The sequence below is a fragment of the Salvelinus alpinus genome, chromosome 24 (assembly GCF_045679555.1).
Source record: "Salvelinus alpinus chromosome 24, SLU_Salpinus.1, whole genome shotgun sequence".
NCBI classification, from domain to species: Eukaryota; Metazoa; Chordata; class Actinopteri; order Salmoniformes; family Salmonidae; genus Salvelinus; species Salvelinus alpinus.
Window position 1 is genome coordinate 15,046,690 of NC_092109.1, and position 16,545 is coordinate 15,063,234.

Below are 16,545 nucleotides of genomic sequence, written 5' to 3' on the forward strand. Positions count from 1 at the left end.
GGATAAGGAGAGTGCTAGTCTAGGTGATAAAGTGGGTGGATAAGGAGAGTGCTAGTCTAGGTGATAAAGTGGGTGGATAAGGAGAGTGCTAGTCTAGGTGGTAAAGTGGGTGGATAAGGAGAGTGCTAGTCTAGGTGATAAAGTGGGTGGATAAGGAGAGTGCTAGTCTAGGTGATAAAGTGGGTGGATAAGGAGAGTGCTAGTCTAGGTGGTAAAGTGGGTGGATAAGGAGAGTGCTAGTCTAGGTGATAAAGTGGGTGGATAAGGAGAGTGCTAGTCTAGGTGGTAAAGTGGGTGGATAAGGAGAGTGCTAGTCTAGGTGATAAAGTGGGTGGATAAGGAGAGTGCTAGTCTAGGTGGTAAAGTGGGTGGATAAGGAGAGTGCTAGTCTAGGTGATAAAGTGGGTGGATAAGGAGAGTGCTAGTCTAGGTGGTAAAGTGGGTGGATAAGGAGAGTGCTAGTCTAGGTGATAAAGTGGGTGGATAAGGAGAGTGCTAGTCTAGGTGGTAAAGTGGGTGGATAAGGAGAGTGCTAGTCTAGGTGATAAAGTGGGTGGATAAGGAGAGTGCTAGTCTAGGTGGTAAAGTGGGTTGATAAGGAGAGTGCTAGTCTAGGTGATAAAGTGGGTGGATAAGGAGAGTGCTAGTCTAGGTGGTAAAGTGGATGGATAAGGAGAGTACTAGTCTAGGTGGTAAAGTGGATGGATAAGGAGAGTGCTAGTCTAGGTGGTAAAGTGGGTGGATAAGGAGAGTGCTAGTCTAGGTGATAAAGTGAGTGGATAAGGAGAGTGCTAGTCTAGGTGGTAGTGGTTGGATAAGGAGAGTGCTAGTCTAGGTGATAAAGTGAGTGGATAAGGAGAGTGCTAGTCTAGGTGGTAAAGTGGGTGGATAAGGAGAGTGCTAGTCTAGGTGATAAAGTGGGTGGATAAGGAGAGTGCTAGTCTAGGTGGTAAAGTGGGTGGATAAGGAGAGTGCTAGTCTAGGTGATAAAGTGGGTGGATAAGGAGAGTGCTAGTCTAGGTGGTAAAGTGGGTGTATAAGGAGAGTGCTAGTCTAGGTGATAAAGTGGGTGGATAAGGAGAGTGCTAGTCTAGGTGGTAAAGTGGATGGATAAGGAGAGTACTAGTCTAGGTGGTAAAGTGGATGGATAAGGAGAGTGCTAGTCTAGGTGGTAAAGTGGGTGGATAAGGAGAGTGCTAGTCTAGGTGATAAAGTGAGTGGATAAGGAGAGTGCTAGTCTAGGTGGTAAAGTGGTTGGATAAGGAGAGTGCTAGTCTAGGTGATAAAGTGAGTGGATAAGGAGAGTGCTAGTCTAGGTGGTAAAGTGGGTGGATAAGGAGAGTGCTAGTCTAGGTGATAAAGTGAGTGGATAAGGAGAGTGCTAGTCTAGGTGGTAAAGTGGGTGGATAAGGAGAGTGCTAGTCTAGGTGGTAAAGTGGGTGGATAAGGAGAGTGCTAGTCTAGGTGGTAAAGTGGATGGATAAAGAGAGTGCTTGTCTAGGTGATAAAGTGGGTGGATAAGGAGAGTGCTAGTCTAGGTGGTAAAGTGGGTGGATAAGGAGAGTGCTAGTCTAGGTGATAAAGTGGGTGGATAAGGAGAGTGCTAGTCTAGGTGGTAAAGTGGGTGGATAAGGAGAGTGCTAGTCTAGGTGGTAAAGTGGGTGGATAAGGAGAGTGCTAGTCTAGGTGATAAAGTGGGTGGATAAGGAGAGTGCTAGTCTAGGTGATAAAGTGGGTGGATAAGGAGAGTGCTAGTCTAGGTGATAAAGTGGGTGGATAAGGAGAGTGCTAGTCTAGGTGGTAAAGTGGGTGGATAAGGAGAGTGCTAGTCTAGGTGATAAAGTGGGTGGATAAGGAGAGTGCTAGTCTAGGTGGTAAAGTGGGTGGATAAGGAGAGTGCTAGTCTAGCTGATAAAGTGGGTGGATAAGGAGAGTGCTAGTCTAGGTGGTAAAGTGGGTGGATAAGGAGAGTGCTAGTCTAGGTGATAAAGTGGATGGATAAGGAGAGTGCTAGTCTAGGTGGTAAAGTGGATGGATAAGGAGAGTACTAGTCTAGGTGGTAAAGTGGATGGATAAGGAGAGTACTAGTCTAGGTGGTAAAGTGGATGGATAAGGAGAGTGCTAGTCTAGGTGGTAAAGTGGGTGGATAAGGAGAGTGCTAGTCTAGGTGGTAAAGTGGATGGATAAGGAGAGTACTAGTCTAGGTGGTAAAGTGGATGGATAAGGAGAGTGCTAGTCTAGGTGGTAAAGTGGGTGGATAAGGAGAGTGCTAGTCTAGGTGGTAAAGTGGGTGGATAAGGAGAGTGCTAGTCTAGGTGGTAAAGTGGGTGGATAAGGAGAGTGCTAGTCTAGGTGGTAAAGTGGGTGGATAAGGAAGAGTGCTCGTCTAGGTGGTAAAGTGGGTGGATAAGGAGAGTGCTAGTCTAGGTGGTAAAGTGGGTGGATAAGGAGAGTGCTAGTCTAGGTGGTAAAGTGGGTGGATAAGGAGAGTGCTAGTCTAGGTGATAAAGTGGGTGGATAAGGAGAGTGCTAGTCTAGGTGGTAAAGTGGGTGGATAAGGAGAGTGCTAGTCTAGGTGATAAAGTGGGTGGATAAGGAGAGTGCTAGTCTAGGTGATAAAGTGGGTGGATAAGGAGAGTGCTAGTCTAGGTGGTAAAGTGGGTGGATAAGGAGAGTGCTAGTCTAGGTGATAAAGTGGGTGGATAAGGAGAGTGCTAGTCTAGGTGATAAAGTGGAGTGGATAAGGAGAGTGCTAGTCTAGGTGATAAAGTGGATGGATAAGGAGAGTGCTAGTCTAGGTGATAAAGTGGGTGGATAAGGAGAGTGCTAGTCTAGGTGGTAAAGTGGGTGGATAAGGAGAGTGCTAGTCTAGGTGATAAAGTGGGTGGATAAGGAGAGTGCTAGTCTAGGTGGTAAAGTGGGTGGATAAGGAGAGTGCTAGTCTAGGTGATAAAGTGGGTGGATAAGGAGAGTGCTAGTCTAGGTGATAAAGTGGATGGATAAGGAGAGTGCTAGTCTAGGTGATAAAGTGGGTGGATAAGGAGAGTGCTAGTCTAGGTGGTAAAGTGGGTGGATAAGGAGAGTGCTAGTCTAGGTGATAAAGTGGGTGGATAAGGAGAGTGCTAGTCTAGGTGGTAAAGTGGGTGGATAAGGAGAGTGCTAGTCTAGGTGATAAAGTGGGTGGATAAGGAGAGTGCTAGTCTAGGTGGTAAAGTGGGTTGATAAGGAGAGTGCTAGTCTAGGTGATAAAGTGGGTGGATAAGGAGAGTGCTAGTCTAGGTGGTAAAGTGGATGGATAAGGAGAGTACTAGTCTAGGTGGTAAAGTGGATGGATAAGGAGAGTGCTAGTCTAGGTGGTAAAGTGGGTGGATAAGGAGAGTGCTAGTCTAGGTGATAAAGTGAGTGGATAAGGAGAGTGCTAGTCTAGGTGGTAGTGGTTGGATAAGGAGAGTGCTAGTCTAGGTGATAAAGTGAGTGGATAAGGAGAGTGCTAGTCTAGGTGGTAAAGTGGGTGGATAAGGAGAGTGCTAGTCTAGGTGATAAAGTGGGTGGATAAGGAGAGTGCTAGTCTAGGTGGTAAAGTGGGTGGATAAGGAGAGTGCTAGTCTAGGTGATAAAGTGGGTGGATAAGGAGAGTGCTAGTCTAGGTGGTAAAGTGGGTGTATAAGGAGAGTGCTAGTCTAGGTGATAAAGTGGGTGGATAAGGAGAGTGCTAGTCTAGGTGGTAAAGTGGATGGATAAGGAGAGTACTAGTCTAGGTGGTAAAGTGGATGGATAAGGAGAGTGCTAGTCTAGGTGGTAAAGTGGGTGGATAAGGAGAGTGCTAGTCTAGGTGATAAAGTGAGTGGATAAGGAGAGTGCTAGTCTAGGTGGTAAAGTGGTTGGATAAGGAGAGTGCTAGTCTAGGTGATAAAGTGAGTGGATAAGGAGAGTGCTAGTCTAGGTGGTAAAGTGGGTGGATAAGGAGAGTGCTAGTCTAGGTGATAAAGTGAGTGGATAAGGAGAGTGCTAGTCTAGGTGGTAAAGTGGGTGGATAAGGAGAGTGCTAGTCTAGGTGGTAAAGTGGGTGGATAAGGAGAGTGCTAGTCTAGGTGGTAAAGTGGATGGATAAAGAGAGTGCTTGTCTAGGTGATAAAGTGGGTGGATAAGGAGAGTGCTAGTCTAGGTGGTAAAGTGGGTGGATAAGGAGAGTGCTAGTCTAGGTGATAAAGTGGGTGGATAAGGAGAGTGCTAGTCTAGGTGGTAAAGTGGGTGGATAAGGAGAGTGCTAGTCTAGGTGGTAAAGTGGGTGGATAAGGAGAGTGCTAGTCTAGGTGATAAAGTGGGTGGATAAGGAGAGTGCTAGTCTAGGTGATAAAGTGGGTGGATAAGGAGAGTGCTAGTCTAGGTGATAAAGTGGGTGGATAAGGAGAGTGCTAGTCTAGGTGGTAAAGTGGGTGGATAAGGAGAGTGCTAGTCTAGGTGATAAAGTGGGTGGATAAGGAGAGTGCTAGTCTAGGTGGTAAAGTGGGTGGATAAGGAGAGTGCTAGTCTAGCTGATAAAGTGGGTGGATAAGGAGAGTGCTAGTCTAGGTGGTAAAGTGGGTGGATAAGGAGAGTGCTAGTCTAGGTGATAAAGTGGGTGGATAAGGAGAGTGCTAGTCTAGGTGATAAAGTGGGTGGATAAGGAGAGTGCTAGTCTAGGTGGTAAAGTGGGTGGATAAGGAGAGTGCTAGTCTAGGTGATAAAGTGGGTGGATAAGGAGAGTGCTAGTCTAGGTGGTAAAGTGGGTGGATAAGGAGAGTGCTAGTCTAGGTGATAAAGTGGGTGGATAAGGAGAGTGCTAGTCTAGGTGGTAAAGTGGGTGGATAAGGAGAGTGCTAGTCTAGGTGATAAAGTGGGTGGATAAGGAGAGTGCTAGTCTAGGTGGTAAAGTGGGTGGATAAGGAGAGTGTTAGTCTAGGTGGTAAAGTGGGTGGATAAGGAGAGTGCTAGTCTAGGTGATAAAGTGAGTGGATAAGGAGAGTGCTAGTCTAGGTGGTAAAGTGGTTGGATAAGGAGAGTGCTAGTCTAGGTGATAAAGTGAGTGGATAAGGAGAGTGCTAGTCTAGGTGGTAAAGTGGGTGGATAAGGAGAGTGCTAGTCTAGGTGATAAAGTGAGTGGATAAGGAGAGTGCTAGTCTAGGTGGTAAAGTGGGTGGATAAGGAGAGTGCTAGTCTAGGTGGTAAAGTGGGTGGATAAGGAGAGTGCTAGTCTAGGTGGTAAAGTGGATGGATAAAGAGAGTGCTTGTCTAGGTGATAAAGTGGGTGGATAAGGAGAGTGCTAGTCTAGGTGGTAAAGTGGGTGGATAAGGAGAGTGCTAGTCTAGGTGATAAAGTGGGTGGATAAGGAGAGTGCTAGTCTAGGTGGTAAAGTGGGTGGATAAGGAGAGTGCTAGTCTAGGTGGTAAAGTGGGTGGATAAGGAGAGTGCTAGTCTAGGTGATAAAGTGGGTGGATAAGGAGAGTGCTAGTCTAGGTGATAAAGTGGGTGGATAAGGAGAGTGCTAGTCTAGGTGATAAAGTGGGTGGATAAGGAGAGTGCTAGTCTAGGTGGTAAAGTGGGTGGATAAGGAGAGTGCTAGTCTAGGTGATAAAGTGGGTGGATAAGGAGAGTGCTAGTCTAGGTGGTAAAGTGGTCGGATAAGGAGAGTGCTAGTCTAGGTGATAAAGTGGGTGGATAAGGAGAGTGCTAGTCTAGGTGGTAAAGTGGGTGGATAAGGAGAGTGTTAGTCTAGGTGATAAAGTGGGTGGATAAGGAGAGTGCTAGTCTAGGATATAAAGTGGGTGGATAAGGAGAGTGCTAGTCTAGGTGGTAAAGTGGGTGGATAAGGAGAGTGCTAGTCTAGGTGATAAAGTGGGTGGATAAGGAGAGTACTAGTCTAGGTGATAAAGTGGGTGGATAAGGAGAGTGCTAGTCTAGGTGATAAAGTGGGTGGATAAGGAGAGTGCTAGTCTAGGTGATAAAGTGGGTGGATAAGGAGAGTGCTAGTCTAGGTGATAAAGTGGGTGGATAAGGAGAGTGCTAGTCTAGGTGGTAAAGTGGGTGGATAAGGAGAGTGCTAGTCTAGGTGGTAAAGTGGGTGGATAAGGAGAGTGCTTGTCTAGGTGGTAAAGTGGGTGGATAAGGAGAGTGCTAGTCTAGGTGGTAAAGTGGGTGGATAAGGAGAGTGCTAGTCTAGGTGATAAAGTGGGTGGATAAGGAGAGTGCTAGTCTAGGTGATAAAGTGGGTGGATAAGGAGAGTGCTAGTCTAGGTGATAAAGTGGGTGGATAAGGAGATTGCTAGTCTAGGTGATAAAGTGGATGGATAAGGAGAGTGCTAGTCTAGGTGATAAAGTGGGTGGATAAGGAGAGTGCTAGTCTAGGTGGTAAAGTGGGTGGATAAGGAGAGTGCTAGTCTAGGTGATAAAGTGGGTGGATAAGGAGAGTGCTAGTCTAGGTGGTAAAGTGGGTGGATAAGGAGAGTGCTAGTCTAGGTGATAAAGTGGGTGGATAAGGAGAGTGCTAGTCTAGGTGGTAAAGTGGGTGGATAAGGAGAATGCTAGTCTAGGTGATAAAGTGGGTGGATAAGGAGAGTGCTAGTCTAGGTGGTAAAGTGGGTGGATAAGGAGAGTGCTAGTCTCGGTGATAAAGTGGGTGGATAAGGAGAGTGCTAGTCTAGGTGGTAAAGTGGATGGATAAGGAGAGTGCTAGTCTAGGTGGTAAAGTGGATGGATAAGGAGAGTGCTAGTCTAGGTGGTAAAGTGGGTGGATAAGGAGAGTGCTAGTCTAGGTGATAAAGTGAGTGGATAAGGAGAGTGCTAGTCTAGGTGGTAAAGTGGTTGGATAAGGAGAGTGCTTGTCTAGGTGATAAAGTGAGTGGATAAGGAGAGTGCTAGTCTAGGTGGTAAAGTGGGTGGATAAGGAGAGTGCTAGTCTAGGTGATAAAGTGAGTGGATAAGGAGAGTGCTAGTCTAGGTGATAAAGTGGGTGGATAAGGAGAGTGCTAGTCTAGGTGGTAAAGTGGGTGGATAAGGAGAGTGCTAGTCTAGGTGGTAAAGTGGGTGGATAAGGAGAGTGCTAGTCTAGGTGATAAAGTGGATGGATAAGGAGAGTGCTAGTCTAGGTGATAAAGTGGGTGGATAAGGAGAGTGCTAGTCTAGGTGGTAAAGTGGGTGGATAAGGAGAGTGCTAGTCTAGGTGGTAAAGTGGGTGGATAAGGAGAGTGCTAGTCTAGGTGATAAAGTGGGTGGATAAGGAGAGTGCTAGTCTAGGTGATAAAGTGGGTGGATAAGGAGAGTGCTAGTCTACGTGGTAAAGTGGGTGGAAATGTTAATGCACCGGGAAGTTAAGACAGAGAGCCGTAGAGAGCCCAGTGCCCTTCCAGGACCCCATCCAACACACTCAGACACTCAGACGTATACATTTTCATTTCTACATTGGTTCATTTAGTTTAGTCTACAACACATATTAGTTTAGTCATGGCACATTAGGATCCAAAAAAGACACACACACACACACTCTTTCTCTATATATATATTTGCTTCCCTCTCATTCTCTCGGGCAGTGCAAGTTTTCAACAGAATTATTGAGTCCATATTTCAAGCGATAAAGTTCTTTGCTTGGTTTGGCTCTGTAATTATAAGTCGGATTTTGTCATCGTTAAAAGTTTGATGTGTAAACTTAAGGAATGTGTGGTCTGAGTCTGTAGCTAAAACACAGAAACATTTGCATTTTACACTGAATGCAAAATGTTTACATTCTTCAAAAAAGACGAATGACCTCTGGTGCTCTTTGTCTGCGGCAAATGGAGCAATTTCCATCTTGCTTTTTAGGTATAATGTGTAACATTTAACCACACACGCTGACTCACACTTCTAAACATACAGTAGCTTGGGGGCAGTAGAAAACTATCTTGCGTAGATCGATGTCTGTAGATGTCTCTCCAGTCTGTCGGTCATATTTGTCTCAGTGTCTCAGAGACCCTGACTGAGGAAGGGTCATCTGGGGATTCTGTCTGCACACGGTGACCTTTTGTGACCTCTGGGATGTTAGGTTAGTGTGTTTGACGGCTCTGTCTCCACAGGGCCAACTCCGACAGCTGACGTTCCTGATGGGCGACCCAGACGCCGCCCACCACCACTGCACTCTCCACCCTGTCCAGTGTGGGGGGGCTGCCTCCAAGCCCCCCCGCTCACCACGGACCGACCACACCATGGAGGTATGCTGCAGCTCTCAACTCACAGTAACGTTCACAAATCAAATCAAATTGTATTGGTCACATGCACCAAATACAGCCATGCAGAGTTAAAAAGCAAGGCAAATATTTGCTAAATAAACGAGGAGTACCAGTACCGAGTCCATGTGCATGGGTATGAGGTAGTTGAGGTAATTGAGGTAATACAATATGTACGTGTGGGTAGGGGTAAAAGTGACTAGGCAATTAGGATATATAATAAACAGAGTAGCAGCAGCGTGTGTCTGTGTGTGTGTGTTGGAGTGCCAGTGTAGTATGTGTGAGTGTGTGGGTAGAGTCTAGTGAGTGTGCATACAGCCAGTGCAAGGGAGTCAGTGCAAAACAATGAAGATAAATAAATAAAAGGGGGTCAAAGTAACTTGTCTGGGTAACCATTTGATTAACTGTTCAGCAGTCTTATGTCTTGGGGGTAGAAGCTGTTCAGGTGCAGTTTGGTCACAGACTTGGCGCTCTGGTACCGCTTGCCGTGCGGTAGTGGAGAGAACATTCTATGACTTGGGTGGTTTTGACAATTTTTTGGGCCTTCATCAGACACCGCCTGGTATAGAGGTCCTGCTGGGGGTTCGGCCCCAGTGATGTGCTGCACTACCCTCTGTAGCACCTTGCAGTCAAATGCAGAGCAGTTACCATTCCAAGCAGTGATGCAGCCAGTCAAGATGCTCTCAATGGTGCAGCTGTATAACTTTTTTGAGGATCTGAGGGCCCATCCCAAATCTGTTCAGCCTCCTGAGGGGGAAGAAGCGTTGTCATGCCCTCTTCACGACTGTGTTGGTGTGTTTGGAACATGATAGGTCTTTAGTGATGTGGACACCGAGGAGCTTGGAGCTCTTGACCCGCTCTACTACAGCCCCATTAATGTGAATGGGGGCGTGTTCGGCCCTCCGTTTCCTGTAGTCCACGATAAGCTCCTTTGTCTTGCCCACGTTGAGGGAGAGGTTGTTGTCCTGGCACCACACTGCCAGGTCTCTGACCTCCTGCCTATAGGCTGTCTCATCGTGTTTTTTGATCAGGCCTACCACCGCCGTGTCGTCTGCAAACTTAATGATGGTGTTGGAGTCGTGTGTGGCTTTGCAGTCGTGAGTGAACTGGGAGTACAGGATGGGACTGAGCACATGCCCCCGTGTTGAGGGTCAGCGTGGTGGATGGGTTGTTGCCTACCCTCACCACGGCCAGTCAGGCGGCCAGTCAGGAAGTCCAGGATCCAGTTGAAGAGGGAGCTATTCAGTCCCAGGGTTCTTAACTTAGTGAGCTTGGAGGGCACTATGGTGTTGAATGCTGAGCTGTAGTCAATGAGTGTGTTCTTTTTGTCCAGGTGGGAAAGGGAAGTGTGGAGTGCAATAGAGATTGTGTCATCTGTGAATCTGTTGGGGCGGTATGAGAATTGGAGTGGGTCCAAGGTTTCTGGGATAATGGTGTTGATGTGAGCCATGACCAGCTTTTCAAAGCATTTCATGGCTACAGATGTGAGTGCTACGGGGCGGTAGTCATTTAGACAGGTTACCGTGGCATTCTTAGGCACTGGGACCATGGTGGTTTGCTTGAAACATGTAGGTATTACAGATTGGGTCAGAGAGAGTTTGAAAATGTCAGTGAAGACACTTGCCAGCTGATCAGCGCATGCTCTGAGTACGCATCCTGGTAATCTGTCTGAGGCCTTGTGAATGTTAACCTGTTTAAAGGTCTAACATTGGTTACGGAGAGCGTGATCATACAGTCGTCCGGAACAGCTGGTGCTCTCAATCATGGTTCAGTGTTGCTTGCCTCGAAGCGAGCAAGGCTCGTTTCACTGGGCAGCTCTCGTCTGGGTTTCCCTTTGTAATCCGTGATAGTTTACAAGCCCTGCCACATCCAATGAGCGTCAGAGCTGGTGTAGTAGGATTCAATCTTAGTCCTGTATTGACGCTTTGCCTGTTTGATGGTTCGTCAGAAGGCGTAGCGGGATTTCTTATAAGTGTCCGGATTAGTGTCTTGCTCCTTGAAAGTGGCAGCTCTAGCCTTTAGCTCAGTGCAAATGTTGCCTGTAATTCATGGCTTCTGGTTTGGTCACTGTGGAGACAACGTCGTGAATGCAGTTATAAATGAATTCGGTGACTGATGTGGTAAACTCCTCAATGTCATCGGATGAATCCCGGAACGTGGAGGGCAGGGGAGAGCGTTGTATGAGTCTCTGTGTGTGAAGTACATAGTTGCACGGGTGACATACTGGTAGAAATGAGTTAAAACGGATTTCAGTTTCCCTGCATAAAAATCACCGGCCACTATGAGCGCCGACCTCTGGATGAGCATTGTCTTGTTTGCTTATGGCCCTATACAGCTCGTTGAGTGCGGTCTTAATGCCAGCGTCAGTTTGTGGTGGTAAATAGACAGCTAAGAAAAATACATGCTCTACAATGTATGGTCGACAGCTTATCATGAGGTATTCTAACTCAGGTGAACAGAACCTCGAGACTTCCTTAATATCAGAGATTGCGCACCAGCTGCTGGTATTAAAGAGACTCACACCGCCACCACTGATCTTACCGGACTCTGCCGCTCTGTCCTGCCAATGCATAGAAAAACCAGCTAGATGTATATTATCCATGTCCTTGTTCTACCATGAATAGTATAGTATATTACGGATCTTAATGTTCTGTTGATAGGAAAGTCTCGAGCGGTGCTCGTCCAGTTTGTTTACCTGCATTTGCACATTCGCCAACAGAACAGAGGCTAGAGGCGATTTATCCCAAAAACTATTTCTCAACACTTTTACAGTGTTAGTTTCATCAGGTGTTGCACAATATGATATAAAACACAGGAAAAACATAATTTTGACTGCACTGGGCCTTAAACAACATAAAGGGAGGGAGAGGGGAACGCTTAGGAAAGATTGAGGTAATGTTGATGGTAGAAGTACTATAGTGTGCTGGAGTTAAAGGGGGCCAGGTGTCTGTCAGAGGGCTGTGTGCAGACACACAGACTCCAGGAGTTAAGACCCTGTCGAAAGTCTCCCTGTACAGCACCCTGTGATAATATCAAACGAGGATCAACAAGTGGCACTCCTTCTGTGGTTTGATCCAGTTGATTAATTTAATTTCTCTTGAGTTGTTGTGTCCCAAATGGCACCCTATTCCCTGTGTCGTGCACGACCTTTGACCGGGTGCAATTTGAGACGTTGCCAGGGTGTTTCCTTGTTCATTCATTTTCCACTGTACTGTTTAAATGTTCTCTCATTCCACCCAGGAGCTCCTGCTGTCCTCAAATGACCTGGAAGACCTGTTAGAGCGATCCAAGGATTCCTCTTTCTTGGATGTGGAGGTGGGGGAGACTGTGAGTATGATGCTCTATCCTAAATCCTGCCAAATGTATTTATGTATTTATGTATTTAAACCTTTATTTAACCAGGAAAATACCCTTGAGGTTAGAAACCTTTCTTGTAAACGGGGACCTGGCAAATGCACTATGCTGTTTTACCTGCCATGATTTAGAGAGAAACAGCCCTGTGTCTGGATTCACAGATGTGGGGCTTCTCTTGGGCTTGGCTTGGCACGGGATGCACTTTGTTGCATCTGGCCAGCAGTATAGGCTACACGGTGTAGATTTTAGAATAGGCCCCAGCTGTAGCGGCAGCCACAGCCAGACCTGCCCTGGTTTTTCATTTGTCTCATTATAAACACGATTGTTCTGTTTTGTTCCATCATAGACAGGGAGGACTGTGGTTAATTAGCATTGTGGGTCTGAGGCCCCAACCAGCCCTGCTTGACCTTGGCTGACTGCTGTCTGTGTGTGCACATGTGTGTGCATGCGTGCCTGCTTGCGTTTTAAGATTATAGGCACACTGAAAGCATTATACACTGAGTGAACAAAACATTAGGAACACCTTCTTAATATTGAGTTGCATCCCCCCTTTTGACTTCAGAACAGTCTCAATTCATCAGGGCATGGACTCTACAAGGTGTTGAAACCGTTCCACAGGGATGCTGGCCCATGTTGACTCCAATGCTTCCCATAGTTGTGTCAAGTTGGCTGGATGTCCTTAGGGTGGTGGACCATTCTTGATACACACAGGAAACTGTTGAGCATGAAAAATCCAGCAGTTCTTGCCACAAACTGCTGCGCCTGGCACCTACTACTATACTCTGTTCAAAGGCACTTCAATATTCTTTTGTCTTGCCCATTCACCTTCTGAATGGAACACATACACAATCCATGTCTCAATTGTCTCAAGGTTAATCAATTATTATTTAATCTGTCTCCTCCCCTTCATCTACACTGACTGAAGTGGATTTAACAAGTGACATCAATAAGGGATCATAGCTTTCACCAGTCAGTCTGTCAAGGAAAGAGCAGGTGTTCATAATGTTTTGTACACTCTGTGTAAGCGTTATGATGAATAACAAATGCATCAGGGGGGGGAATTAAAATGTGCATATATGGGAACACAAGGAGATCTTATCTCAACAATTCATCCTACATACATACATTTAACATTTACATTTAAGTCATTTAGCAGACGCTCTTATCCAGAGCGACTTACAAATTGGAAAGTTCATACATATTCATCCTGGTCCCCCCGTGGGGAATGAACCCACAACCCTGGCGTTGCAAGCGCCATGCTCTACCAACTGAGCCACACGGGACCACATAAATTGCCTAAATCATTTTCACTTGGATCCTAAGAATTACAGTATATCACAACTATGTCAGATCTTAATTTGACCCATTTCGATAATCCTGCAGCAGAAGGATTTGAATGAATATTTACATTCGCCACCAAGGGGCAGCTGGAAGCGGTGTTTATATGATATACAATGCAGTACCGTATCTACATTGTACCTTAAGCTGGGTATAAATACAACAGATTCGGTTCCAACAGCCCCAGAAACAACACATTGGAAAGCCCCACCCCATGGCCCAACTAACAATTCATACCACTCCAATGGTGGTCCCGACAGCGCGCAAAAAAAGGGGCAGTGCCGGGGGGCATGACTCTTAAATATAGGATGGTATCTGTGATTCGGCTATGCCTATTATATGGACTGGAATTAGGCACCTCTTTCAAACCATGAAGCTGGGAGAGAACACGTGGTGGTTCATTGATTTGTGCAGGACAGTGATTTAATAGGCTAATAAGTGTACTACCCACACTGTAGTGTTTTTGCAGATTGAAGTAGGTGGGTCTGGGCAGGGGAAGTGTTGTGAATTTTTTGTATGTGTCTATGTTGTTGCTGTGTATGTTTATAAATAAAATACTGTAGTATTGACTGTAGTATTTCGTTTACTATAGTATAAATAATGTAGTAAAAGAGAGTAGTATGTACTTTAGTAATTACTGTAGTGTTTATGCAGACTGTAGTATTTTTGCTGACTGTAGTTCTTACTCGTGTTTTTGCAGACTGTAGCACAGTAGAGTTTTCTGTAACCTGTAGGTAGGTAGGACTGGGTTCAGAACTAAGAGTTCAGAGCTTTTGCTCTTTTCTATAACCTGTAGGAAACAATATGGTCTATACTTGGCAATATGGTCTATACTTGGGTCAGCATCAGCCAGGGGACCAGGAACCACCGGCCTGAGAAGGGAGACAAAACGAAGGTGAGATACGGTAGTCACTGGGTAGCTGTAACCTATACGTCACCTCGTTGACCCTCCGGAGAACCTTGAACGGCCCCACAAACTGGGGGCTCAGCTTCTTGCAGGGCAGGCGGAGTGGTAGGTTCCTGGTGGAGAGCCAGACGCGATCACCAGGATGGAACACGGACTCCTCACTGCGGTGGCGATCCACCTGCTCTTTCTGGCGACAGACGGCATGCTGGAGCCTCACATAAGCATCACGCCAAACCTCCTCTGCGTGCCGGAACCAGTCATCCACCGCAGGGGCCTCAGTCTGACTAGGAGCCAGGGCCGGCTGATAACCCAGGACACACAAAGGGAGTAAGCCTGGTGTAGGAGTGAAGTAATGCATTCTGGGCGTATTCCGTCCAGAGAAGGAATCGGGCCCACTCCCCCTGCCTGTCCTGGCAGTGACTCCTCAGGAATCTCCCCAGCTCCTGGTTCCTCCTCTCCACCTGCCCGTTGGACTGAGGCCGGTACCTGGAAGTGAGGCTGACTGTGACCCCTCAGTTTCTCCATGAAAGCTCTCCATACCAGTGACGTGAATTTGGGGCCACGGTCGGAGACAAGGCCCTCCGAAAGGCCATAGTGCCGGAAGACCTCCTGAAGACCTCCTGGTGCCTCAGCAACCTGGAGAGTGGTAGGGAGACCAGAGAGAGGAATAAACCGGCATGATTTGGAAAATCTGTCCACAACCACAAGAATGGTGGTGAAACCATCAGAGGGGAGAGCGGTAACAAAGTCAATGGACAGATGAGACCAGGGACGCTGAGGCACGGGAAGGAGTTTTCCTGCTGGAGCGTGCTGGGGAGACTTAGTTTGGGCACACACAGAACGTAGCATATAACGTCCTGCGCCAAGGTTGGCCACTAAATACTTTTCACAGGGTGATTGTATAGTACGGGTGATCCCAATATGTCCAGCGACGATAGCGGTGTTTGCCCAGGTCAGCCACCAATCCCTTATCCCCATGGGAATGTAGATGCGCTCAGGAGGACAGGTAGTGGGAGCGGGTTCCCTCCAGAGCCTGGCGGATGTCCACATCTACATTCTCAATTTACGTCACAAAAAGTATGGTTAGTGCGGTTAGTATGAGCATTCGAACACGGTTATTGTCGCATGATTAAAGAGACAGGGTGGGTGCGAATTGCAACAATGTGGGTGGTGAAATCAGCTGTTCAACAAGTTGTTCAATCAGCAGTCAATCAACTGATGGCCCAAATCAGCGCATCAACTCATCCGGGGAAAAACAAACAGTAGCTTGTTATCAGTTTTCACCTTTCATTATTTGACAATGAATAGGCTAATGGGTAGCATGAAGAATGTACTGGAATATAATCAAATAACAAGGGGCCTATTAAAACCATCGATGGCACTAGATTATCACCAGCTGATAAACCATCAATACGTGCTACATTCACCCCAGTGCGAAGGGGCGGACGGCTCATAATAATGGCTGGAATGGAGCAAATGAAATGGCATCAGACAAATAGTAACCATGTCTTTTTTGTACAGTGCAAGTCAACATTTTGGACACACCTACTCATTCAAAGGTTTTTCTTTATTTTTACTATTTTCTACATTGTAGAATAATAGTGAAGACATCAAAACAATGAAAAAAGACATGGAATCATGTAGTAACCAAAAAAGTGTTAAACAAATCAAAATATATTTTAGATTTTAGATTCTTCAAAGTACCCACCCTTTGCCTTGATGACAGCTTTACACACTCTTGGCATTCTCTCAACCAGCTTCCCCTGGAATGCTTTTCCAACAGTCTTGAAGGAGTTCCCACTTATGTTGAGCACTTGTTGGCTGCTTTTCCTTCACTCTGCGGTCCAGCTCATCCCAAACCATCTCAATTGGGTTGAGGTCGGGTGATTGTGGAGGCCAGGTCATCTGATGCAGCACTCCATCACTCTCCTTCTTGGTCAAATAGCCCTTACACAGCCTGGATGTGTGTTGGGTCATTGTCCTGTTGAAAAACAAATGATAGTCCCACTAAGCCAGATGGGATGGCGTATCTCTGCAGAATGCTGTGGTAGGTGAAACCATATGTGTTATTTCATAGTTTTGATGTCTTCACTATTATTCTACAATGTGGAAAATAGTAAAAAATAAAGAAAAACCCTTGAATTATTAGGAATTATTATTAATAACTTTTGACCGGTAGTGTATATTAATTGATTCTTGAAGATTATAAGTTTGAAATGTCTCATCAGAACCTACAATATAAACTTGTTTTACTCCTTTTTTTGTAAACAATGTAATTGTAAACAAGCACTATATAGCCTCAAAACATGATTAAAACTTCTGTATAATTTTGATATCATGGATGGTCAGTTTGTCTATAAATTTGAGAGTGGCTCATTTCTTTAGCCCCATCCCTCAACTGTTTACAGAAACAGTGTCTGGTTAAGCACTTTGTTATTGTTTGAACTGCAGATTACCCGTGTAAGAATAAAACTTTCAAAAACATTTAAAATCATGCTATGCCATGTTTTGTCTCCACCCGCTGCACCTGGCACTAACTGAAGTCAGCAGAACAGCGTTACCATGCCAACTACATCTACTACACTTCCTCCCCTCTTGGCTTTCTGCTAGAAGGAATGTTACTTCTAAGCACAGGAGGTTGGTGGCACCTTAATTGGCGAGGACGGGCTGGTAGTAATGGCTGGAGTGGAATTGGTGGAATGGTATCAAAT

At 46.0% G+C, this 16,545-nt stretch overlaps 1 protein-coding gene across 1 annotated transcript in view; it reads left to right on the forward strand.

The window, feature by feature from the left end:
* The window catches only part of LOC139552212 (collagen alpha-2(I) chain-like), a 149,095-nt gene that overhangs the window by 56,552 nt on the left and 75,998 nt on the right, over positions 1-16,545 (forward strand). The window contains exons 5-6 of the mRNA XM_071363716.1: positions 8,086-8,220; positions 11,476-11,562. Coding sequence (XP_071219817.1) covers positions 8,086-8,220; positions 11,476-11,562 — 222 coding nt within the window. The remainder of the gene's footprint in view (positions 1-8,085; positions 8,221-11,475; positions 11,563-16,545) is intronic.